We start from the raw sequence: 27,883 nt of genomic DNA on the forward strand, positions 1-27,883 counted from the left end.
AGCAGTAATTCCTGAATCTGAGCACTGGTGGGAATGGCCAGGGGAAGGAGCTGCACACCAAATATAGCACTACCAATCTGTTTGCCAGAAGAGGTAATGGTGGCAGTATCAAGCAGGAAGCAAGGCAGAGAGGTGCAGAGAGGTTTGATGAGGCATTTTGGGAAGTGACTTCAAAAGCCAGTTCTACAAAATGTGAACTATGTGAGTCCAGCATCTGGCTCTCAGCTCCCATCTTGGCCCTTCCCTCTTCACAGTATATCTTGCTTAACAATGTAGAACTGGGAAGCTTAGTTCTTATGCAAAACAATAAACTAGTCACAGAAAGATTCTTGAGGAAAACCACACAAATCAGGCTGGTGTTGCAGAGGCACAGTATGATAAATGGATAATTTTGTCTCTGGTGGAAAACTCTTGTGCTACTGTGGGTTTTTTCTATATTTCCAGAATTCAGGTTTTCCTGTATGTCAGCATCTACCAGCACTGCCATTCACACAGTAGCATACATCCTATTTAGTACAAGTCTATTAGTACTCAATAAGCAGAAATAAATAGTTGTTCCAATATCAGAAATTAATTTACCTGATTCTTAGTGCCTACAATGTTTTTCTATCTGCTTAGCTGTAAATATTCATATGAAAGTTAATATGCTGCTTGCTTTTGATATGTTGGTCCTGAAACCACACTTCAGCAGCTTCTGAAGGAAGTTATTTAAGGAAATAACTCTTCTACACCCTGCTAAACTAATGTATACAAAATTTTATAGAAGCAGAATAATTATTGTTCCAAAAATAATGAGCCACGTATAAGAACAATAAAAATACAGTATGAAATTTTATCAATCATGAGGAAAAAATATAAGGGAGCATCAATTTTATAATTCAGTAGCTTCTAAGAACATTGAAGTCTGGAATTACACTTTTCCCACAAGCTGCTTAATGTATGACTACGCACCGCAGAAGGGTATGTACCTTCTTCTAAAGCCTCTAGCACTGACTTAGGTAGCACAAAGCTAGAGAGATATAATACAGGATGCCTATTTCAATATTTGAATATTTAATACAATTTCAACTTTTATAGCTTTTGCCTTCTCAGAAAGGAAAGATATTGGGTATTTTTTCTTAACTCAAAATAATCAAGAGGGACATAAAGATGCTGTTGACCTGTTGACTTCTATTTAAAGAAAGAAATAGAACAGAAAAGGCAAAAGAAAATTCTATGTGCTGGCTTTCCTGAATGTGGCTTAATGCCTACTTAATGACATCCTTCTCAGGCATGGCACTCATGACTGCCTGCTTGTGTCAGTTGAGAGGTCTAAAAAAATTGAAGTCACTGTATACGGTACAGAACATTTCAGTCAGCACTTGACATATGTGTTTCAGTTCACGATTCCAAAAGAATTTTTGTAGAAACCAGGTAGATAAATTTTACTTACTCGTTTTCTGTCTCTAGATAATACAAGAATTTAATTAAGGGGAATTGAAGCAGTGGTGAAAAAGCGAAGACAGAACTCTCATATGGCTTATGAGAGTTATGGTTCTCATATGGCTTTGAAACTACACGATTTTAAGAATGCATGTTGAATTAATACATATATGTGAATATTCAGTGTCTAGTTCCACAGGTTCATTGATAGAATAAATAACTCATTTTCAAGTACTGAAACTACACTTAAGCAGAAGAGTAAATTATTTTTTTATTTCTGGAGACATTGTTTGATGTGTGCAATAAATAAACCACCATATTCATAAAATTATTCAATTTATAATTTTCCTCTAATACATTCCAATAATACTGAACGTAAAATTTTAATTAAAAAGATAAAAGATGCAGAGTGAGGCCCAATAATATGGTGTAGGTGAAATGGCAAAACAAGGGTAGTAAATACTTCCTTATGTAGATATATTCTATCTAACTCCTTTACATGAGAATCAATTTAATCTGCACCAGTCCTACTTCTGACTCAAATTTCAGTGAAGCATTGAGGGAGCAGGAAAATCAGCAGATCAAGTCTGGTCATACATACAGTACATAAAGTCATATTTTTGTGGTACATACGGTCACAACACTTACGATGAGGTCTGCTCACAGTATTACGCTCATCTCTAAAAAGGTGACACCTTTCAAAGCCAACAATATAGAAACACTTTGCCATAAGTGTCAAAATAAAAGAAACATCTAAACACGACAGTATCCAAGTCCCTCTTACATGTTAATAAACATTCCTATGCCTTGTGTAGTTAAAATGACATTTGCAAAATACCCAAATAACCATGAAGCACATCTACAGAGTTTTGAAGTATCTTAAGCCATTTTCATGGTCTTGGTTTTGTCAATTCTATTTTCATTAACAGGGTTTTCCATTTGGAAATGGACTTTGCTAAAGCTCTTCTATTTTCCCACACTGAAATGTATATTCTAGAAATTATATGAAGTGTATTAGTCTACATTATCTTCAAAACTAATAATTATACTAATTATAATAATAATTAATAATTATTAAAATTGATTCTTTATTTGCATTCAAATACTAAATGTCTCATTTTATAGTAGCTTTGCCAATCCTGGGAGCAAGGAAGAAAGACCTGGAAATAAAAGTCTAAAGCAGATTTCTCTTCCTCAGCCAGGTTTTTATAGGTCAGAAGTCTCATGTTTTCCACTTACAATACGACCTCAATTAATGAAGTCTTTTAGAGGACACTAAATTATTTTTATATAATAGAAATTTAAATTGAAAATATCTTGATTATTTTAATTAACACACTCTATATGACATGACCCTGTTCCAGATAGCAGGAAATTTTGGATAGTATATTTAAGGTTATACTACTACATAGAGATTCAAATTCTTGGCAATCTGCCACAGCTGGGGTAAAAGCTTTTGTTGATGTATAAAACACTTTTCCAAGTGCTAAAAAGCCACTAAGTAACACTTCATCTTCCAGTTTTCAATAGATCAAGATAACTCTCTGTTCAACTATATGAAAGCCATGAACAAATTTCAATAGCTCTCATTCCATCTGTCACTCAATAAACATCTTTTTTCCTTCTCTTTGAGTTTTTAAATCATGGCACTATTGTTCATTCTGATAGACAATTACACTGCTTCTTTCATTTGCTTTAACTTACCCTTCTTAAATTTTAATAAACAAGAACACTGTGTGTTAAGAATTTTGCTGCACATTTCCAAAATTTTATTATAGACACACAAGAAACTTTTACTGAAGAAACAACCTGGCACTCATCTATTACTTTCTAATAGAATGTTGGGTATTTCAGTTTCGCATATTTTGTTGCTTTTCAAAACAAAACTCCCTTGCCTTAGAATGATAATCTTGTTCCAGTCTGGAATCTGATCCTGCTACCTGTTTGTACTTGCTCATTTTCATTTGGCGATTCCTTTCTTCTACATCCATTGCACCTGTTAAGTTAAAAACAGAAGAAGAAAAGAAAATAAATACACAAGCAGTCCTCAATTCCAAGGTTAAAATTATGCTCACGGAAATTTTAACAGAAAGAGATGAAATTTGATCTACTTAAATTCTGTGCATATAATTTTAGTTCCTGAATTGCAATTTTTCAGAAAACCAGAAAGTTGTAACACAAGGAAAATAGCAGATAAGTATTTCAGCAGAATCTTAATAAGTGTTGTATTATCTACACAATTCAAATGAAGCCAACTTTGTGAAAAAACCTCAATATAAATGAAACACAATGTTTCCACAGAACATAATTTTACTTTTTTAGTAATATTCAAGAGAAATTGAGTCTTTTATTTAATAAAGAGGAATACAAAGATAACCTGCTTATTTGGGGTAGAGATTCTGGTTCTGCATTTATTATAGTCTGACTTATCAAATTAATAATCAAGTAACAACCACAGACTAGCAGACCTTCCATTTACTATTTGAGTATATTCTTACTATGCTCAAAAAATTTAAAGATGACTAAAGGAATCTTAAAGAGCCACCCAGTGGCATCACTGTATTACATTGTAATGAAACACAGCTTCAAGAACAATTTCAGGATTCACTCTTCCTGGATCAAATACATGATTAGTTTCAGTCAGGGATGGGTTCTCACTACATGACTCAGGCAGCAGCTGGTTTCAACAAACTGGTACTGTAATACCACAATTTACAATGTAAAATAATAAGGAATTTAGTGACAAAGCTGAGGTGGAAGACTGAGAAATAGAAAAATGAGAGGAAGAAAAGAGCTAACAAAAGATTTTCAAACAAAATATATGTGTGTATACACATATTCGATTCTTTTCTGCTTTAACCTGGTATAAGTCAAGCATAAATCATTATCCACCAAATGCTAAAAAGCATTCATTTTGACTAACATTTGTATTAAACTATCCATAATTTTAACACAAAAGTTGTCTAGGATTAAAAATTCAGAAACCCACTAGTCATAAATAGAATTTTCTGTATATTGTATGTATTGAGCAATCTGGACCATATTTATGGAACTGAGATGGGAATATTAGATCCCAGTGTATTAAGAAACCTGATTTAAACTCTGAACTTCAGCTGTAAATCATAATCTAACAACAAACTGGGGCTCTGCACAGAACCTGGGCCTCTCAGCTTTGTATTTTCTTTCTTGAGAACAATAGGGGTAGTAGCATATACTATGAGAGCTGCCAGGTAAATGTTGTGGCACCTCATCGGAAATCTGGAAGGAGAGGAGGTGAAAGGAAATGGGAATGCAAAAAGACTAAGCTGTTCTGTTCTCTATAAACCTTCTGGCTTCTAGTTTTTGTATTCTAACTCTCTATCTTTACTTCCTATAGCAACATGAAAGAAAAGACTTCATCAAAAATTCCAAGAGAAATTAAATTTAAGAAAAATTAATGAGAAAGAATAAATGGTGTTTTATAGGGAGAAACAAAATGAAAAAGAGAGAAGCAGATGAAAATTTCTAAAATAAAGTTCGGCTAGTTTTTTTTCTATCATAATTTTCCTTACCCATTATAGAACCCATTGCACTGTTTGTCAATTTATCATTAAGATGAAGTGACTTTTTTAGGATCTAGTTTTAAAAACTCTAAAGATTTTTTTTCTCTTGGAAACAAAAACTTTACACTGGAAAATGGTATTTTCTTTTTTCAATGACAGAAGTAACATGTACATTTTTTTGAAGTAAAATACTCCAGCCTCCTCTCAAAGAAAGAAATCATCTTTTGCTGAAATCATAATATTCTGCAAATCTTCTCGTCATTTTTCAGTAATGTAAGAAAGGAGATATTTTTCACAAAAAGGGAAATCTTGTCAATTTTTCTTGTGTTTTCTTATTAAATCATTGCATGTGTTCTTTGTCTCCAGACATTCAGCCAAATTTCAGGAAATTGAAAGTGAAGAAATAACACTTCTTGAGCATAAATTAGAAATTTCACAATTACTTGAGAAAATATTCATTCTTATCTATAATCAGTTGACAAAGTGGAAGTTAGATTTCCAAAAATCTAATTGCCTGTGATCTGTAAAAAATATGCCACTCAAAAGGGGAGCATAACATATAAGACCTTGGTATGAGGTGTCTGCAAAAAAAACAAGCAAAATTTGTAGCTTATGTTTTCTCAAGAGAAAAACAAGACAGAAAAATTTTGAAAAAAATTATTCAATTCTCATAAAATTTTATTAAAGGAAAATCTAACTTGCTTTGTATTTTTGAAACTGTCCTTAACAAGTGAGTGAATTCAGTTATGTGCAAAAGGAGGAAAACCTAAAGGCAGTGGCAAGTTCCTAATGCAGAAGATCAGCTCTGGTTCTACTGTACATGGAACTGACATGCAGCAGGAGAGTGCAGGGTTACTGTGTGCCCGGGCTGATCTCACTGTAACTTCAGCCAGATGCAGCTGTGACCTGGATGGGAGTAGGAAAGGTTGAGAGAGCGTCACGGCACTTCCCATTCCCGTGCTCCAGTGTGAAAGCATGTCACACTAAGTGGTGGGAATGCAGGGCTGTCATCACCTCCACTTCTGCTGGCAAATCTCTACTCAGCTGACACCTATGTGGGAAGATTTAGCAGGAGCAGAAAATACTTCTAGAGAGTTCAGTAACCGTCTGGGTGCATTAAAAGTTTCAGCTTTCAACATGAGTTTGGTAACCAAGGCAGAGCACCAGTCCTATCCCAAGGACTTCACTGCAGTAAGGAGCCATTCATGGAACGTGTGTCAACAAAGCAGAACTAACCTGAATCTAACCATTTTTTACCAACAGTGGTTAAAATGTAGGAACATAAGCTTTCACACATTTGAATCACTCAAGGGCTGACTGAGCCCGTGTTCTTAGATCCTTAGCTAGAGCCCAGTACAACACATTTTCAGGACTGACACTAGAAAAGTTAAAGCTGCTTCTGATAAACTGATGTACTGCCACAATGTACCAAAGTGTTATGCAACCAAATTTTGGCCAGGTAAAATGAGTTCATTTCTGCCTGAACTTCCTTCCAGAATTTTGCTTATAAACAGTAGCTGTGCCTCCAACAGAAATATCCAAGGAGATACTCATATTCCAGCCATATGAACACAAAAAATTAAGACTGAATGGAAGAACAAAGCCTGGTGCTGCTCACCAGACCTAGCTGGGGTCATTGCACAGTAGGCAACATTCTGGAGTTTTGCTTGTTTTGAACTCTCTCACATTAAAAACCCATGGCCTGAAGGTTAGTTCAGCGGGGTTTTCATGGGCACAAGGAAATTCCTGGCTGACCAAGACAACTGCTGTTTCATTACCAGCCATTCCCCATATTTTGAGAAGAGAGTGTGCTGAGGGAAAGCAATATAACTACAGTGCAAAGACTCCTGAAATGCCAGAGTAAGGCACAGAAGGACTGTGCAGTGCAGCCCTGTAATCTCTCCTTAGATCCACAAGGACAGCAGTGAGAGACTGTTGTGCTAGAGTTTAGCTCTAGTGACTACAGTAGATTAAACCTTAGGCCACGTGAATTCGACCTTTGTTTTTATCTATGGAAATGTAACCATTAGACAATGAACTGTAATTTCGACTTTAGCTATAGGATATTTTGTAACAAAAGATAGGGAAATTTCTCAAGGCACAGACAAAAGGGTGCCTGGAGGCTGCAGGATTAAATCAGAAGAGAAGACCCCAGATGCTGCAAGCAGGATTGGATGAGCAGAAGTGCAATTGGAAAATTAAGCCACCTATAGAGACCATAAAATCCAGTAACAAGCAACAGGCAGAGCCCCTATTCAGAGGCACACAGCTTCAGCTGTAACTACTATTGCCTACTAAGCATAGTAGAAAAAGGAACTCTGCTTGATTCTTTTACTGAAGTGGAATCTAGGGATAAGCCCTATTGAGGTAAGATCCACATAATTCCTATCAAGGTCTAGCTGGTTGCTGTATAATTCCATTCCTACAACAGGAGTCAGGACAGGCACTAAAATCACTGCTTCAGCTTCAAATAAAAAACATTATTTTCATGTTTTAACTTGAAATAAGCTAAGATTAAAAAAGATAAATTTCAGCTACTTTACCACTAAAGTGAAGGGCTGTAATCGGTGATTTGGTTAATACCTAACTTCTCCTAACCTCAGCTGCTCACTGAGTCACAGTTTTACAAGGAGATAAGCAATCACTGAATTCAGCCTGGAGCTAAAGACTGTTATTTGCTCTTCAGGTCAAATACTGGTTACTCGATAGGGTAAGACTCTTCAGTTGATAGCCTGTGATCCACACCAGAGACAAAAGGGACAACAAACTGCCCTTATCATCCAGCTCAGCCTAAGGCAAACCTATCTGGCTAAAAATCAAAATAAAACTAGCTGAGACCTCTGCTCTTTCATTCTTTCTTTCATTGTCTTCTCCAGTGGAAATTATTAAACCATTCTAGTTCCTAGAGATGCTGGTCATGGTGATCCTATACCAGGATTTCAGTTTGGACGAGGAGTTTGCTGTACAGTGAGGTTTCTGGGGCACAAAGAGTTAAAGGGAATCAGGTATGGAAGAGTGGAGCTTCCCTTATAATATTAGAACCGATTTTGTTTTGGATACATATGGGCAAAAGGGATACAAAATCTGGGAGGGACAGCCACTAAGGCATGCGGAAAAAACTCATGATGAGGGGACTAAAGTAACACTGATGCTTTAGAAATCAGAAACCTGTAACAGAGCAGAAGAACGTGCAGGTGAGCATGCTCAGTGTTTGGAGAGGGGAGGAAAGAAAAGAAGTCTTAAAGTGTGTGACATCTGCCTTTAGCTGATTCTGGTCTCTTTCTTCCCATTTCTCACCCTTATTTGACACACTTAAAACAGCAAAGGAAATACATTTGGGAAAGCCCTTTCTTAGGTTCCATTTTCTAGTGTCTATTTTGAAATTCCCAAAATACATCAAAATTGCACTCCAACTCTTTGCTACATATTTGCTTAAACATAACAGATCAAAGAATTTAAGGGAAAAGCACAAAAATATTTTTAATAAGTCACCCTACCTGTATCCCCATTCTCTGGATCTGTTTTCTTTTCTTCTACAAACAAATGAAAGCAATATGTAAAGCAAAAAGAGGGGGAGAGAAAAAAAATGCAGAAATAATAATAAAAGTAATATAAAAATGCATTAAAAAGGAAAAAATTGACAAAACTCAGCAAATTAATATAACTTGAAGAATTTAGTCAACCAACCAAGTATGATGCTCTAAATCTAGAGGCATATTCACTGCATGCTAGTGTATACATTTGTGTACTCTTATTGAACATTTACTGAAGGGAACCCATGGATATTTTGTGCACTTCCAGAATCATTCGCACACTCAAGAAAGAGAGAGCAAGGCAGGTGTCAGATAGAGTTACTTTACAGTTTCTTTGATTGGGATGACACAAAAATAGAAGTAAAAAAATTTGCTTGTGCTCTATGTTTTATGCAGTGCACACATGAGATACAGTCTAATGGTTCAGGCATAAAAACTGAATGTGTCAGAATAGGTTTTGGCAATTGCTTTATATCTTCATTGGTTTAATCAATTCTCATAGCTTCTACAGGTTAAAAGGTTTAAGAATGATATTGCTGTAGCTTTTCCTAGAGTTAAAAATTATGAAGAACAAAAGACACTAACATCAATACTCAGAATTCAGTTCATGCACATAAACTCAGCTGACTGATGCCAGCAAATACTCTGAATACATATTAAAGGTTGTAAATGTCTCAGGGCAATCGTCTATCACAAAGAAATGAAAATACATTGGATCCCTATCAAATAATTTGGCAGCCCGTAAATAATCTGAAATCCAGTTTTGGTAAATAATGTGAAAGAATTTTAAGTCAAATGAAATTTAATTTAATTAGAAATACATTAACTTTGAAATAGATTGTTTACTTTTCAAAATTATATTAAATTCAATTAAAACAATCCCATGAATATAGAACAACAGCCCCCAAGCTACACACCAAAAACAGTATACATTACTAGAACTAAATATTTTTCCAGAATTATTGGTTATTGAGGGTTGCTCACAAAATTTTAATCTAATTTACAGTACATAGACTGAAATGGGAAACAGAGCTGTTGTATTTTAAGGAAATACTATTTTGTAGGTGGGCATCAAAGCAGAGGATGAAGTCAAACTCAGAGAGAAATCATATTCAAGCAAGGTAGAAGTGTAAGAAGGAAAAATATGTTCCTGCAGAGAGCATAAATAATATGCTACACTTCAACAGGATCTGGCTTCCTATCATGTGTGGGATCAAGGTTATTGTTCTGCTGGCAATTTCTAGTGGAACTATTAGGCAAATTAATGGGAAATGGATATGGCAGGTCATAAACCTACACTTTTGTAAATCAGTGGGCACTAAATCAGTTCTTGGAACTTCTCCCATTCCCTGACCTGTCCTGCCCCATACTCAATACCATTTTTCAATACGGCTTTTTGCATTCTTCTGAATTGGCCTTTGGGCAGCCTGGCCTTATTATCTATGTGCTCTGTGGATAGTGCTAGGAAAATAGCAGAGAATGATAGTTTTGTTTGCTTTTCAACCTTTCAATTTTATTTTTTTATTTTTCTTTTAGTTTTAAATTGCTGTCACCAATATAAAATCTACAAGTACAATGTCATCTACCGTCTCATTACTTTCTAAAGCAGAAATTTGGTAGCAATACCACCGATCCAACATAATGTACAATAGAGGAAAGTTACTTGAGTCGTTAAAACAGCCTTGAGCTTGAGCTCAGAGAGAATGATGACATTTCTGAATTATTCCATATGCATAGTGAAAGGAAATCTTTGCCTAAATATTATCTTAATACAGGAACCTTATACTATACAGGGTAATTAATTTTTTAAGATGCCCAGAAGTCCATTCATCCTTATGTCTGAACATCTTTCAAACACAAATCTTTAAATAAATACATTGTCAAAATAAAGAAGTTTGAAACCTTTCACCCCAACTTTCCAACTTTCACTCACTCTTGCACTAGGTTTAAAAAGTACACAGAAAAATATTTCCAAATGGGATTGTAGAAATGAATATCACAGTACTAGCAAACATAAAATTCTATTGGATTTTTGAGTTTTCAAAGTGGAATTGAAGTGAAAAATATCTACAATAGATATATTCTTTAGATTTTTAGTAGAAAGGTCAACACAGGGGATCCTACTCTTCAAACTGAGGTTTCGGATGTGTTGTGAAGAGCTGTCTGAAGATGTACTAGAAGGAACCGAAGATTGAATTGAGAAAGATCTTACTTGAATGGAAGCAGTAGAACTCAACAAAATTGGTATTATCCATCTACCAAGTAAAACAATATTAACTTCATAGCAGCAAAGATCTTCACTGCAGCTATGGGCCTAGTCATCACCTCTAAAAGAATTCAGAGCAGGTTCAGGATCTTGATACTAAAGTAATTAATGCTTTTGGTTGCAATGTGTTCAAAACAAAAAAGTTCTAAAGAGCCTTAATGTCTTGAAACTGCTGAAAACCCATAAATCACTATGAGATTATTTTAAAATGTCTCAAACTTAATAATATGAGATGACAAAGCCACCAGTCATTCCTAAAAAATCTTGAACTGATGTTTTTTTTATGACCAGTATCATCACATTAGTCAGTATTTGTCTACATTACTTGATTTAACCTTGGTTTGCAAAGTGAAAAGCATATATTGTATCCTGTGGTGTAATGATCTCAGTTCACGAACTAATTTTTTTCAGAGCTATACACTTTGGAGAAAATAAATCAATGCTTTCATGAAGGATACATTTCTGCACATTACAGAAAATAACTATGTTTTCAGCTTAATCAGACTACAGATTATTTAAGTATATTGATGGAATACAGAGATGAACTATAGCCATAGAGAGATTGAAATGCTGAAATATTCTCTCTCAAAACCTTCTTCCACCATCACAGTAGACATTGCTATTATAATGACCACTGACATTTCATTTAATAGTAGACACAGCCATGTTGCCCTAGTCTAACTCCCTGTTCTTTCTAACTGGTCCTAACATCTGAGAAATATCTAACAATCTAACATGCATCTGAAAGATAAAATTAATAGAAAAGAATTCTTAATAAGAGCCTCATTCAAGAGCAAGCTTGTCAAGAACTAAAACTAATCTAAAATGGCCTTGATTTTCTTGGAAATGCCTCAACTCAAAGAGCTTTGCTGTTCTGATGGGTACCTGGAGGTGCCAGGGCCCCATCAGACTTCACCCACCTCATGCCAAGAAGTCTCATGTAGCAGGGACTCCCAAGTTCCTTGGAACAGAACATGTCCATCTCTGTACATGACAGAATAGAGTAAATTTCCACAGAGGAAGCAGGATAGCAGATTTCTCCCTAGTCATGGATACTGATGGCAGCATTGAACAATTGCTCAAAAACTGCTGGTTTCCTGGTGAAGATAAGGGGCAGCCTGACTTTGCAGCCTTAAGGTTACAACTGGGAGGTGCTGGACTTCATAGTCTTCCTCCCAGGGTTTCTCCCTTCTCTCACAGCTGACTGCCCCGAACTTAAGGTTAGATCCTGGTTCTGCCTTGACCTTTCTCTTCCCTCTCACCTGGGATCCAGATGAATGAGATTTGCATAAACTGAACAGAGGCCTAAAATAAATCTTGACTTCCTTGTCTTGAATGAAAAAGATTGCAGCCTCCAATGCTGGAGGATACACGTCATTGTAAGAGACAGACATGGAACTCCTTGTTTGTTTCTGAGTTCAGGCATAAGATAAGACAATGACATAAAATACTTTATCCTTCTATTTTTCATATTTGCAGACACTTAATAACAGCAATATGACTAGGAATTATATTTATACAGTGGATAAAATAGCTCCTCTACTTCTGTGCTTTATTGAAAATTGAGTCTGATTTCTCAAAGTAGACCAAATTACTAAATAATATTTTATTTTAAAAATCAAATATACATGTAGAAGCCTAACTTTTGGTTACTTCAAAAATGCTAGCTGAATTTCTTACTAGAGATTTCTCTTGAAATGCTATTCATGAGAATACAGGAAAATCAATTTTATTCTGAAAAGAAGGTCCCTGAAACAACATCACAAAATCACAGACTATTCTGAGCTGGAACGAACACATCAGTATCGAGTCCAGATCCTGGCCCTGTACAGACAGCCCCAAGAGTCACACCATGTGTGAGAGTATTGTTCAAACACTTCTTGAACTCTGTCAGGCTTGGTGCTGTGACCACTTCCCTGGGGAGCTGTTCCAGTGCCCAAACACCCTCTGGATGAAGAACCTTTTCCTGATATCCAACCTAAACCTCCCCTGACACAACTTCAGACCATTTCCTCGGGTCCTGTCACTGGGCACCACAGAGCAGAGATCAGTGCCTGCCTCTCCTCTTCCCCTCACAAGAAGTTATAACTGCAATGAGGTCTCCCCTCAGTCTCCTCCAGGCTGAACAGACCAAGTCACCTCCATCATTCCTCGTATGCCTTCCACTGAAGGCCCTGCGCCGTCTTCATAGCCCTATTATCAAATTAGGCAAAGGAAAGAAGATTGTCTCCTAAAAGTAAAATGTAAAATGTAGAAGTATTTGCTTTGAACATCAAAACTTGCCAGTTAAAGGTCATCTACACAAAGGATTAAATTTCCTCCTGTTTGCTGAGCTATTAAATTCCAATTCTACCTCTAAGGAATTAGCTCTAAATTTTTTCATTCTGGCTGTCAACAGTGTGAAAAATATAACTGCCTAACTGCTACAGGTCTAGCAAAGTATCAGATGCTGTGTGATATGAATGGTTACTGAACTTCACTCCAGGGCTTTATGTCCAATTTGTGACAAAAATAAAAAAGGTACTGTTGCAGCAAACAAGTTCTTTCCAAGTCTGTGATCCACATCACAGACTGAATGAAAATAAAAAATAATTAATGGTTGTGGAAGTGTTCTTCAACTTAATATTACTTATATATTCCTGATACTTATTATTACTGTTTAAATGTGACTGAAGTGTCAATTATTGCCCTTAAAAGGGCATGCTCAAAAGAAGACTATTTCAGCCAGCCAGCTTCCTAGCAGGGAAGATGTCTTCACATTCCTGTTTTCTATTTGAGGATTGCTTGACGGATTTTTTCTTTTTTTTTTCTTGTTGGTTTCAAGCTTGACACACTAAAGAAAGACTAAAACCCAGGGGACATTTCTCGCCACCTAAATAAATTTTTATCACAATGCTAAAAGCATGTTAACTATGTTACTTTGGCTTATTTGCAGAATACATGGCACTGTTTAGTAAAATAATTGAATAAAATAGTGTGGTGATCTAAACAGGGAAGTTAAAGAATCTCTACAATCCTTGGTTTATAAATTGACAGGGTCAGCTCAGGTCTCCGTCATTAGGGATAGATCAGTGCAGATGGTAAAGGACAAAGGTCTTTTGAAAAAAGCTGCAAAGTTCTATTTTGCATATTTATTAAAGTAATGATTAGGGCTATGGCTAGCCCTTTTTCATGCTGCCTAGATCCCTTTCCAAGGTCATTTTTGCAGGGTAGCTGGTGACATTTTTCTGTGCTGCCTCATACGAAGGTCTACATACACTTTGGTGGCTTTCATAAAATACTGAGGCCTACATGGAAAACGGATGGAAGAAAGAAGTAGTAAGTCAAATATTAGCTAAAACATCCCATTTTGTTTCTCCCAAGAACTCTGGCACATCCTCCCTATATAAATGACATGAAATAGGATTTTGAAAGTGTAAAAGAAAAATATCTGAGCGGTCAGTAGGCCCTTCTATTCTGTACTCATAAAAATCCATTCAGATCAGCCACACTATAAACTCTGCATTGCTTTCAGGAAAACCTGAGCACAGTCTTATTATTAAGATTTCCAACATCCTGTTTGCCAAGCATGCTCCTCAGAGCTCCCACCACTGGCACACTCCACAGCATAACCACAGAGTATTCCACATTCTGATAGAGCCACTTCCAATCATAAGCACAAACATTTGATGATAATTACGCCTCTGCTTTCAGAAAAGCTAACAGGTATTAATAGAGATTCTTCAGCTATCCTAAGAATGCAAGACATCTTCATTAGCATCTCAATAACCAGAAAGATGGTCAAAGGTTTAACCAAAGAACACAAGACCATCAATGGTGTGTGCACCTGAATTTAGAACTCAGAAGAACTACAAATTAACAACCAAATGCTTTGCACAATTATGCTGCCACTTTAAATTACATAATCTGATGGTTTTAGTATTTTAGCTTCAGCAGACTGATCATCAGACTTTATTTTTGTGGTTTAGTACAGATGGCTACTTTGGAAGTCTTTGGTTTCTGGATTTAATTCTAAACAAAACAAAAAATAAGGACAAAGAGCCTCCCAGCCATCCAGTACGATAGCAGGGTAGCCAGTTTAGCCAGCCATATTACTATGCTAAGTACCTATAAACTGAATTTGGAGTTTACCCTTTGGGTTTTGTTGACCAAATACAGATTAAGATGCTTTAAATGTCTCTTTCACAGTCTACGGCATCAGATTTTAAACAAGCCTGTCAAACTAAATATCACAGAGGTGTTCAGAGATGCACAAGTAATTTAATCATATTTGTGCTAAAATGTTACAAATTCTACCCAGAAATGTTTTTTCAACATAAGGAAAATGGAAATAGAACAAGGCACCATCCTGCTCTTTAAAGGAAAGTGTGTCACAGAATACTGACTATAATAATAACAACTCAAAAGTAGAGGGGTGTCATGTTCTGTTTATAAAGGGTAAGTACATCACAGTAGATCCACTCTTGGAAGGCTTGAAAAACCTCTCATGGTACCGATAAGAATGGATTAAAAAAACTGTGCTCCTTGTCTTCTACTGCAGCTGATTTCTTAAACACTCTGAATTGTACCATTTTTTTTGTCCTTGCTTTCTCCTACAGTATATTTGCCACACCCTTTCACTGTTTTGCCCTCCACTGTCGAGGTCTACAAGCTCTTTCTATTCATCTTCAGTAGGGTTTGTTAGTTTTTGTAGGCTTCATTGCCATCAATCATGTTATTACAAAGAGATTTTATAAAGCACAGAAAAAATTTTATTTCAAAGTCCTTTTCTATTTGAATTGCACTCTGAAAGTTAACAAAAACTCTAATCAAGCCTTTGTGTGCCCTTAACATGACAGTTTTACTTCAGAGCTTGCAAAAAGGGACTTCAATATCTATTTCCCTGCCTTTCATGGCCCTTTAGAAATTGAACAGTCCCCACTATCTTCTAACTTCCATCTAACTTAGAAAGTTTAGAATGCCTGGGCATCACTAAGCCACCCCTTCTCATCCTGGAATAAACCTGGAATCAATTACCCAGCACTATTTCTGCTGTACGTGCACTGACTGCCTTTGTACAGGCATGGATCTGCCTTTCCAATGCTTTGATGATCATTTTTTGGGCAGTTACTTGAGTCAACCAGATTAATTTTTGGAATTCTGAAGAATGTTCTCTGTATTTCATATGTTTGAAGAACACAGTAAGTATTACATGCACTTGCCAGTAATTTTTGGCACCATGATAACTGGTTGGTCTGACCAACGTTACTGACAAAAATAAAGATGTCTGCTTTGTAACTAAGGCTCTTTGGCAGGTAGGGGCTTACTTCTACTTCTCCTGAATGGAAGTATTCTTTGTGAAGCCAAGGGGATGTGAACAGGCACACATCTCCTCCACAGTTTTCACAATATCTAAACCTATAAAACATACTAATTTGAAAAATATGAAAATCATGCATCTCAAAGCAGGTTTGTGAAAACCCTGTATCACAAAGCTCCTCCTTCACCCAAGCAAAACAGGGTTTAGTCATTAAGGATTCTATCAAGCTCTACTGCTGTCAGATAACAAAATTTATATTAAAATACCTTTGCTTCTTAGCTTTCTGAACTTGCTTTTGTGCTTGAAATATACAGCAAAAGCTTTGCACTCACTTTCATAAAACTTATAATAAAAAATCTAGATTTTTTCAAGGAATAAAATTTTATTTTTTACAGTTATAGATTATAATATCCAGAGAGAGGAAAAGGCAACATTTTTCTATCAATACAATTGTAACATATTCAGATATTTAGCTTTCACAAGACTTCTTGGTCTAGTAACACCTAAAATCAATAGCTAATCCTCTGGAATACATGAATGTTTGGTAGCATGATAAATAATGTGAAAACCATTTCCTAAGAAAACCTGTAAAGGGATAATCCCAGATTCACTTCTTAAAGCAAATTCTAAAACAATGGGAAAACACTTTGTTCTAAAGTATGCCTTTGAAATGTCACCCTTGCTTTTTAGCTGTGCTCCAAGTGCCTTGTACTGAAATGTGTAACCTGCTTTGTTACACAGGCAAGCATGGAAGAGCACCTGTTTCAAATGTACATCTGAAAATATATTACTATACACAGAACTGTATTTTCTCTTGAGTTTAAGGGCAGTAATAACAACTATTGCAACTGCAGTGCTGATCATTCTTTTGCATTTGTGTGCTAGACAACTAAATTAATCAGTGCCTAATACCTTTACCTAACACTCTGAGCTAAGTAGTGTTTCGCAGAAGAACTGCAATGTCAATAAAATTTAATAATACACGGGTATTACCAACTTATATATGTTCAAGAAACACAGGTGATGAAAAGATATGCTTTTTTCTGACCATTTTAAGGTCTGATTTCTTCCAACACAAAGAGAGATATGGACTGATTCCATATTCTGATTTAATATATTGATTCAATCAATAACTCAGAAGAAGGCTTTTGAATAAAAAGACCCACAACTTTTATTATGAACAGATAGGAAATGGGTCACACAATCATCTAACTTCAGTTTTGTAATACAAGAGATTCAGAATCACTGCACAGGGACTGGCAATGAATCATAAGCACAAGGTAAGTAAACTCAGTCTTTCTACAGCATAATTTATTAATTTCTAAGAGTGGTCATTTACAAAAGAGGAAATTATGAACACTCTACCGGTTGTCTTTTCTATCCATACTCAACTTTTTTTACCCTGTAATTCTAACAATTTCTATCTTGAGATTTGTTTAACATGAAAACCACAGCAAACATCTGCAAGATTCTCTAAAAATAATCTATGACTCTAATTAGGACAAGAGTAGTATGAAAAGTAAAACTGAGCTCTGAAGGAGCCAGTCATAGTACAGAAAAGATGAAAGCGTTTCACTAAATATCACCTAAGTTGAATGGACCAGTCAATGTACCCCAAAACTTCTCCAGATTTTCTAATCTAAATGGCATCCAAGTGGCTTCTCTAATTTGTTGGGATAATAGCAGAGATACAGGAAATTAATTAAAGCTTTTACACAAAAATTTTAAAATTTAAATTTTATAGCTGAATTTAATTAACTTAAATATGGGTAATTTTGCTGTTGTTCTACATACCACAACTGAACAAGCAAGGAAGTGTGAACAAATACTGCATTTTCAGAGCTAGGATGCCTTGATAGACGTTAGTTCTCTGCCAGTAATATAAAGTACGTGGAAAATTCAATAAAATGGCAGATTAAAATTTTTTATGAAAGAAACCATAAGTAATGCACGAATAAAAGCCTCATAAACAATACAGCTAAGTAAGAACTCCTTCAATGTTCTGACTTCTTGCTCTCATGCGATCATAAACTTTTGATTTACACTTTTTGGCATGAGAAAAGAGCTTTTTTCACTAAAAATTCAACTTCTAATTGAAACAGGTTTTATTCAAAAAACTAAGTTTGAAATTCTAATGCATGAAATTTAACTTACTGATATTATTCAATTTTGAAATTACATCCTCTCAGAGTCAAAAATAACTAGTTATATAAGAGTTTCTGCAGTTGTAGCAGTTTTCATAGCAGCTTTCGAATGCATAGATAAAAAATTATAGATTGTTTTCATGTGTTAAGTGGAAGTTTAAAGGCTAATTTACAGATAATTTGAGATGTAAAATAAGAATAGATACGGTAGAAATCAAATCAGTCTAAAGTCTTAAGGCATATTCTACTTGCCATCAATTACCTTTCATCACTTTTTATAGTGACCATAGTTTACAGGTAATAGAAATTAAAATTACATAAGCGTCTTAAATTCTTACACCTTGACAATATTTTGCCAATATATTGAGGGGGAAGAGAGGGAAAAGTATGTGAGGTGAGCTGTGATAAAATCCATAGAAAAGGTAAAATGAAAAAAATAACACAGAGAAAAGCAGTAGAAGAGACAGACCTGAGTTTGTTCTCCTTGATGATTCCGCTTCTTCTGTGATCACATCGTGTAATGTACAGACATAGACAAAGGAGATGGGCGTGAGAGGATGTATTCAGAAGGTTAAAACTGACACTGAGGGAAAGGGCCAAAAATTGTTTTAGAGAGAAGTCTGCAGAGCAGAGTTAGTAAGTGGAGAAAAAAATAAAAGACACTAGAAGAAAAAAGAAAGCTGAGAAAGAAGCGGTTAAACTACTGTTGTTGGAAAAGAACAGTAAAGACAGAGTTAGTATAGGAGCTGAGGAAATAATAAAAGTTATAACTGACAGCAAAGTCAATTCTTGCAATGATGCTGAAGAAAAAGCTGGACAGTAAAAGGTATGTTAACTAGCATAAATAGTTTTGTTCATGACTGTACAATTTTTTTGAATGTTATCTACTTGAACGCAAGTATTATTTTTCTCTTTCAAGTATTGAACACTCAGTTTAATGTCACCACGGGACTTGTATTATTAGATTTTTCAATTATTAAATTACTGTAATTTATGCTGAACCAAACTTCAGATATCCAAAACAGGAAATAGATTTTTTTTTCAAACTTAGGTACAAGCTCAGACATTTCAGAATCCACATAACACACTCTGGAAAGGACTGCATTATTGTAACACTCTGCCAAAGGCAAAATTATCAAGACCAAAATACAGAACGTGAGAAAAGAGAATTTATAGCTATTAAGTCTCATGGTCAATTCAGGGTACGTTTTCAGAACCAGTGTTGCTCTCATCTCACAGAAGTCTAAGTTACTACAAATGCATGCAAGTTAAATGCCAAAGCAACTATCTCATTACTTACTTTATTACTTCACATTCAAAAGCACACTGCCATTTCAGACTTGGAAAACATCTGAGGGACAGTGCCACGCTCTGTACTGAAAATGTATTCTTAGCAAAAGAATGGGAGGAATTAATCTTGAAAAGTAATAATAATTACAAAGAACTGTGAAGCCACTGTTGCTAGCAGAACAAATGTTTTGTTACAAAAATCATCAGAAATAGAAAAAAAATCTATAAACTTGGTCTAATTTCAACATGCAGTTTATTAATGAGTCACAAAACACTGCTCATAAATCATTAATGCTGAAGATGCTAGATAAAGAAGTCTAGAAAGTTTTACACACCACAAAAATATCTGTAATTTTATTGTCATTTTACAGTCAATAACAAGTTACCATTGAAAAAACCGTAAAATTAGAATAAACAGAAATCAATAAAACAAAATTAAAGACAACACTAAATTTTACCTGACAACCATTGCTCTATACTTAAACAATTTTATATTATAGCAGTAGATTATATTTTCATCTACTATCAAATGCCAAGACTGTACCAAAAGTGTTGCAAAATCAAGCAGCTTGAAACATATATAATTAGAATGCACTTTTAAGCAATTAAATTTGCTTACAGAATGAACACACATTAGTGCTCTATATATGATATGTAGTGTGAAAGCATAGCAGCTGTCAGTTTTGACAAAGCTTGCCATGTCTTTGCGTGTTAAAAAACCAGTAATAGAGTATAAATATTTTTTTTTATCTGGGCAAGACAAAGAATCCATTGGAAGAAATACAAATAAGCAAATAGAAAGATCTACTTCTCCATGGCATGTTACAGCTCACACTAATACAGTGTAGCTATAATTGCTGTAAGTGCTAAATAAATAAATAAATGATTATTAGCACCACCAAAACACAGCTTAAAGTATTCAAAATGTTCTGAAAACATTTTATATTACATTTGTATAGCCCTGAAGTGAGCACTCCTAGTATAGCAAAACCAGTTATCAGAAAGTCTCTGTCAAGACCCCACTATCCTTGGTTTATTATTTTTAATATACATAAGAACAAGCAGCTTTGAGACATATACTGCAATAAAATAAATCCTTCTCTATAAATTTTCAAATAATTGAATCACATTATTTCCAAAATTGGAATATATCTGGTATGATAATGCAAGGTATTCTAGTAATGCCAGACAGACACAACTGAATAGCAAGGAAGCTCTCTTTGAGTATTTTAGAATCAAATGACCACTATTTGCATGCATATCAGTCACATATACCAATACTTTTTAAAAATAGCATTTTTAAAAGTTCTCATGCAAAATATTTGTTATGAAAAAAAATTACATATCAAAATGGCATCAAAAATCATTCTTAATTACAAATATTTTTCAGTTGTAGGTTTTTACTTATCAAACATATTAGAAGAATAATTCTAATAGAAGTCAGAGGAAAGAAAAAGATAATAATTGCCTTCTCACTGTGGATACCTGATCAACTGATACCTCATCTGTTGAGATAAATGGATTATAATATTTTTGTATTTATTGTTGGAAATATTAATGAATTTGCAGAAGTTGTGGCATGGTAATGGACCAACTTCTTTCAATTAATGATGTGAAGAAGGAAGTACTAATAGACTGATTAATTTAAACACAATATCACATATGTGAGTCAATTTTCTCCTGATTAAGAAGCCATGCCATAAATCCCAAAAAATATTTGAAAATTCTCCGTTTCTGTAGCTCTTAATCTACAAAATAGATCTTTTTTATATAAATACATTTAAACGAAAGAATAAAACAATGTCATCAATTCTATTAAATTTACATCACATCAATAGGCAGTCTTCATTTGTAAACTTACTGCTTTGTTGTGGAATTGATGCAAATTTATTTGCATCAATTGTTCATCTCAATGTATGAGAGTAGTATGTATAAGGCTATTATATAAAGACTTGGAAACAAATGAAAATCTTAATAAATAAACATAAAAAGTTAATGAAAAACTTTAAGTCTGAACTCCCCCCAAAATAAGTACCATCTCTTTTATCATGCTTTGACACAGAACTGTTCATTGTAAGTAATGTTACCCATAGAAGAGAAGTATTTAGGAACTCAGTGTTCAAAAAAAAACTTTACATGGCAAACACGCCCAACTAAAATTCTTAAAGTAGCAGAGGACAGAGAGATGTAAGTTAATCACTCTTTTTTTTTCCCCTTAAGAGTTTTCCTAATTTCAGTTTTATCTTTTCCTAGGAACCAAAGATCTTTCACTGCAAATATGAGCTCAGATTTGAAAAGTCTCATTTCTGGACACTCTTCACAAAATACAATATGCAATACCAGAATCAAATAAACATAATCTTAAAGCATGGAAGAGACTCTTAAGATAGAAATGCTCCACAGAGTCTGTATGTTCCATAAGTACATGTCATTAGTCTGGATATGATTAAACTTGAAGAGTGATCTAATACATTTAACTCTCAGGAAAGATGTCCCCTGACACAATTCAAACTCTGCAATGCTAAGGATACAGATACAGAAGAGTAGATAGAAAAGTTAAGAGTACAAATATTTGTTAGAAGATTTAGACAAAAAGGCTATTTTACTAGACTGTGAATAGAATCGGTATCCTTTAATACTCTTTAAAAGCTTTAAGCCCCAACTAGATACAGAGCCTGTCCCACACTTCTGATTTTTTTTAATGAGGTAGCTCCCTCTTAGTTAAAGTAGTTATCTTAAGGCATAAACTCATACACACAAAATCACAGCTGTATACTGGATATATGCTGACATTTTTACTCAAATATATAGCAAGAAAATACAAGAAAGACTAAAGCAATACACTTAATTCTGCAATTACATAATATAGCCTATATGTAATATATGCTATGTAAAAAATACAATAGGTAAAGACAGTAAGCATGAAAAATCTTACTCTTATCCAAAGATAAGAACAGTAGAGATGAAGGTAGAAAATAACAAAAGAAGAAACTGTAAATATTCTCAGTATCATAAACTCTCTAAATCAAATTAAACCATGTAGACTGCATAACTTTTTCATAAGTCTCAAGAGATAAACTAAATGAAGAATCCATAGAGAGCTTTTATTATTTTGCTTCTCTGAATAAAGTTCACATGGTAATTTTATAAAGGGGGGAAAAGACAAAATAGTAACACCTCAAAATATTAATGCACTACAGTTACACATTGGATTGGAAGTATCATGAATCCAGAAAAGACAATTACCTCTCTCTCTGTCCTATCATTACTTTGCCTTCTTCAATCTATTTCTAACCATATCCCCCTTTTCATAATTTTCAATCTCTCATACTTTCAATTCTGACTACAAACTTCTTTTAAAATAAACACAACTTCATTTTTAATTATTTTTTACCACTGTTTTCACACTACAACTGAATTCATGGTAATAGATAAACTTAGTTTTCATCACATTATATTAGAGTTCTGAAAGTCTTTGTGTATGTAAGTGTCCAGGCATAGTCCTACCCAGGAGAGAGACGTAAATGCTCCACAGATAAAGATAAGCATGATTCCCTTTAAATTGAAAGCAAATCTATCCCTCTAAAGATTTACCATTTGTAAGCACACATTACCTTTATATTTTCTGATGTGTTTAATCTACCATTGCTATGATTTGTCTAAAACTTTGTTTTACTTCCGTATTACAGAAATATGGCTTTCCCCAAAATAATTACAAGGATACTCAATTTTTACTTGATTCCATTCCGAGATGTATAAATCCATTATAACTATCCTTTGTCCTTTTGTTCAAACATATTAATATATGTCAGCACTTTCCCACAGTTCTGTTCTTCAACTGCTCCTTGGAAATCAAACGTTTCTGTGGCAAAGGCTGGATATTTGATGACACTGCAATGTTCTCAACAGCCAGTGATAATGAAACCATTACAGGATGATTTCCAGGTAATAGCCATCAAATCTACTGCCTCTCTGTAGGAAAAACATGGGAAAGCCAATAGTGTTTTCTTTGCTATCTTATAAAGGCAGTTTCTGCATTGTCATCTCTAGATGGAGACACAGGTTGCTAGACTGTATTCAGCATCCAATATTTTGGATAGTGAGACTGATTGAACACTTCAAAAACAATTGACAGGGAACAGAAATTAGTATCTCTGCCATGGTACCCTAAACTCTGTGCTTTTTCCATTTTAATTACCTTGATGGGTTCAAAAGACACTAGTGATGATAAGGATGAAAATAATTGTTTTTTAAGAAAAACAGTATCCTGCCTAACTTTATCTGAATCAGTACAGGACACATTCCCCATGCATAACCTTCTTTTCCAATTTCTTCTCTTAAGGCGTCACATATAAAAGTGCATAACCATGTGAAAATGTTTACATACCGTACTTCTTTTTTTCTTTTCACCGAGAAATGAAATCTAATTACAGGACTAGAACTTCATTCACTTTTCTTCAAATACCATCTATTACACCTCAGGTGCAGGGGTGAGTGCTGATGGTACTTAATGATCTCAGGTATGAAAAAATAACTGTTTCTCATGCTCTTTGATTTAGTGGTGTCCGAGAATGCAGTATTTTCTGACAGAGTGCTGACAGCAGCTAAAGGAAGGGCACAGATTCAAAATATGGCTTGAAGTTTTATGCTATGCTTACCTATGATTCTGCAGTTTTACTCTTCCAATCCTTCAAAATCTTTGCATAAATTCAACTGAATATTTGAAATAAACATAACACTAATTCTGCAAATTACATCAGAATTTAAGAGATTAAAGACACTGTTTAAAAAAAAAAGTATTGATTTCTGATATTCAGGAAGAGAAATTTTATCAGCACCTTCTATTGAAAAGTCTGTAATACAAGAACCATTTTGCTACTTTATTTAATGACCTTAAATTGTCTTCCAACAAATTTTTTAATCTCATTTCTAGTCATGCATATTTTTTGACTATTCATGCTTTACAGGATACAGTATTACTGTTATTTTTCTGGGGTTTGAAAATATTTTTATTATCTATTTATGTTTTTCTCTACACTTCGCTCACAGATCTAAGTTCTTCACTCATGGTACTTACGTAATCAATGTCTGCTTGTTCTCACAAGTTTTCTTAGATATAATACTGCCGTGACTATTTCCATGGGTTAGGTTAAATTCTTAACAGACAAACTGTACTTAAAGACAGTATAAGCTTTCATAGCAGGTCATATCAGAAAACACATCAACAGACGAAAAAGCAATGAAAACAGGGGAACAACAATATGAGGTGTCCTTGCCTCCATTGCACCACCTGCATCCAGGGACTGTTAGTATCACTTCACTGTTTTCTGTGCAGACAGAACATTTAAAGCATTCTCAGACAAAAGACAGTGCAGTCCTGTGCAGAGAGTAAATCCCATATTGTAAAGGTTCAAGGAATTTGAAGCTTCCTTAGGTATATTCTGTCAGGCTGCATCACGGTTACATCACAGTCATAGATACAATATAGCTCAACATCCCGATGGGAGTACGGTGTTATGGTGCCTTCTTCTAGATGTCCTGACTACTATGCCTTTAAAAGAACCTGTTTGAAATGATATAGGGATGTCTATAGGGAACAGCAGTGTGCCACACATAGCAGATTGTGCCAGTCCTGGAAGTTGCTCTGATTACTCCTCCACTCCTAACACTGAAATACATAGGTCTTTTGACAGAGTCAGTTTGGAAAAGCATCTGAGGCAAACAGGGATGTGCCACTTGATGCCCACTGCAGAGTGCTCAGAACCACCTCAGATGTTTTTTACCTCATGTATCATCATCCCATACAGAAGACTGATAACGTAAATCAGTATCAGGCATCTTATCAGGCATCAGCCCTCATAGAAAGACCTAGGACTGTGCAGTGAGGAACACAACTTTTACTCAACTTTGTATCTATTCTACACTTTGACAATTGAGATTGCAACTTTCCAAACCAATTCTGTGTACTCCCTGCAAGCACTGGAAATGAGTGGTTCTGTTCCAGACAGAAAAATAGATAAAAATCAGATAAATACCATTTTAATATACAGAACACTTCTAAAGTGAGAACTTTGTGTTGTTCATATTTGATTTTGATTTCTGTTCTTCTGCCTGTTTTTGTCTTTCGATTACAAGATTTCACTCCTGTTCCAAAATGTAGAATGCCCGAACAGCAGCCATCTAAAAAATGTCTCCTCTTTCTAAAAATTGGAGAAGGTGGTCCTAAACAAGTACTGCTAATAAGTATAAATAAATCATCTGCCTAGAACACAGTCCTAAGCCCACCTCAGCTGGGAGATGGAGTTAATGTTCCTATCTAGCTATTATGTAAGAGAAAAGTCTGGGCAGAGGCACCATTCTGCTGAACTTTCTGTGGAAATACAATAGTGCAGATGTGTAGACATATTTTGAATCTGTCAGGCATAGTTAAAACAGCTGGAAAAGAGGACATATCACATTCAGCAGTATTTGTTTTCTCCTGTAACAACTTCTGATGCATCAAAAAGTCAGAAAACAGGCAATGCAAGTGCAGATCTGGCCTTTTACAGCTTGGTTGCCTAATTCCTAAGTTAGAGCCAAGCCAGATTTTGCTGGTTTTCTTCATTTCTGAGTCTTGCACTTCCAGCTGTACAGTAGTTGAGCTTCAGAAAAAAACTTGGGTATTATCAGTATTATACTATTATGTAGGTGAGATTACAGTGTTAATTTAGGAGGTGACATAGCTGGCCAATCTTGTAAACTTTAATTTGTGTGATTGGGAGAAGTGTTGTTACTAGAGTGAGACAACTAATATGCCCAATAGAGAGTTATTTGCAACACAAAACTGAACCTAGGTATACTTGCAACTAAAAATCCCCATTCACTTGAGTAGATGTGGATCAACCTTTAAATATAGGATGAAACCTGCAAAAAAAAGATTCCTTTCCCTGTTCCCCTTCCTTTCCCTTCCCTTTCCCTTCCCTTTTCTTTCCTCCCCTCCCTACCTTCGCTATTCCTCAAAGTGTGCTTGCCCTTTGCAAGTGTATAAATTAATGTGATTAGGACCTTTATTCTCTGATTCTGAAGACAGAACAATACTATTATTATCATCATCGTTATTACTAGGTTTACTTTTTATTGCCATTCATTTGTAGGAACGAAGATAGCTGAATAACTGAACTTGACATTTGAGGTGAAAGAAAGCTTATGATAGTTCTTAGTTTCAGAAGAAATCCATTCATGTACAGAATGGAGGAAAGAAGAGGTTTTTTTAGATTTGAGAACTCCAGACGTTTGAAGATATAAACTGCAGCTTGTACAAAAAATTGCACTGGAACATTATTTCTGCCATGTGTGATGGTGAAAGATGGTTTCAGATTCAAGTCTGTAGAAGATTATTTTCCCACCATGCATGCAGTAGATACCTTGGTTTGGTCAACTAAACAGGAATCAGCATAGCTTGTACTTGGATTCCTGAGGCTTGCACAAATATATTGTCATAACAAAATTCAAAACCAAAAAGCAAACTATGTCTAATATTGTGCCAGAATACTTCTTTTCTAATGCATGTGCATTCTAACACAATTGTTTACAAAAGCAGATCTATTTTGGCTATTCTAAAACAGAACTATGTAATCTAAATGGTCTCTACATGCTAAAAATTCCACACCAAAGTGAAAAAATAAGGTACATAAAGCACACACGCATTACAAAAGCATGAAATGTGGGTTTATAGTCTCATGCTTTCATGTGGTTTTCCAAACCCTGACAAACCTGTCTCAGAATGGTGTTTCTTTTTCAGCAATGGTTTTTCATCAGTTATTGTACCATTCACCTTTTTCTGCTGGTCCTCCCATGTAACTTCTAGCATAAACCAAAAAAAAAAAATCAGAAATATTATGTAACTTACATTATAAGACATCTAATATAATCTGGGACAACTTGATCTAAACAAACGTGTGATCATTATCATTAAAATTTAAATCAGTTCTTAGAGGCCTGTGGTGAAGAGAATTAATACACATCTTAAACATTCTGGAACAGAACATCTTATCTGAAAGTTAGTAGCTATGTTACTCGTCAAATATTCTGCAGTGTTTTATATTGAACAATTGGTATAAAAAACAAGGGCTTGTTGACACAATAATTTGGTCTGCTTTTAAAAAGTTAGTGCTCTACATTCTATAGCTTCTTACATTATCTTTGTGTTTCTGTAAATTATAAATGAAGTTAGAAATATTTTGGTTAAAAAGTCTTTGCAAAGATATAATTAATAAAAATAACCAAACCAAACAAATGAACAAACAAAACAAAACCTGAACAAGCAACCACGCATGTTTAATGAAAAAGTGTTTTTAACAATTAATTCTTAAGCCAAAACTAAGTCAGATTCGCTTTCTAAATCTGAA

At 34.8% G+C, this 27,883-nt stretch overlaps 1 protein-coding gene across 22 annotated transcripts in view; it reads right to left on the reverse strand.

The window, feature by feature from the left end:
* The window catches only part of RIMS2 (regulating synaptic membrane exocytosis 2), a 393,792-nt gene that overhangs the window by 89,416 nt on the left and 276,493 nt on the right, over positions 1-27,883 (reverse strand). For 8 of the 22 annotated variants that reach the window (XM_017730312.1, XM_017730304.1, XM_017730303.1 and 5 more), the window contains 4 exons: positions 27,249-27,338; positions 18,676-18,708; positions 8,462-8,497; positions 3,318-3,418 (listed from right to left, as the gene is read on the reverse strand). The exons of 3 other annotated variants lie outside the window; for them this stretch is intronic. In XM_017730312.1, coding sequence (XP_017585801.1) covers positions 3,318-3,418; positions 8,462-8,497; positions 18,676-18,708; positions 27,249-27,338 — 260 coding nt within the window. The remainder of the gene's footprint in view (positions 1-3,317; positions 3,419-8,461; positions 8,498-18,675; positions 18,709-27,248; positions 27,339-27,883) is intronic. 11 more of the 22 variants (XM_017730305.1, XM_017730318.1, XM_017730310.1 and 8 more) reach the window with 9 other exon arrangements.

This window comes from Corvus brachyrhynchos, unplaced genomic scaffold, assembly GCF_000691975.1.
Source record: "Corvus brachyrhynchos isolate BGI_N302 unplaced genomic scaffold, ASM69197v1 scaffold302, whole genome shotgun sequence".
In the NCBI taxonomy this organism is placed as follows: Eukaryota; Metazoa; Chordata; class Aves; order Passeriformes; family Corvidae; genus Corvus; species Corvus brachyrhynchos.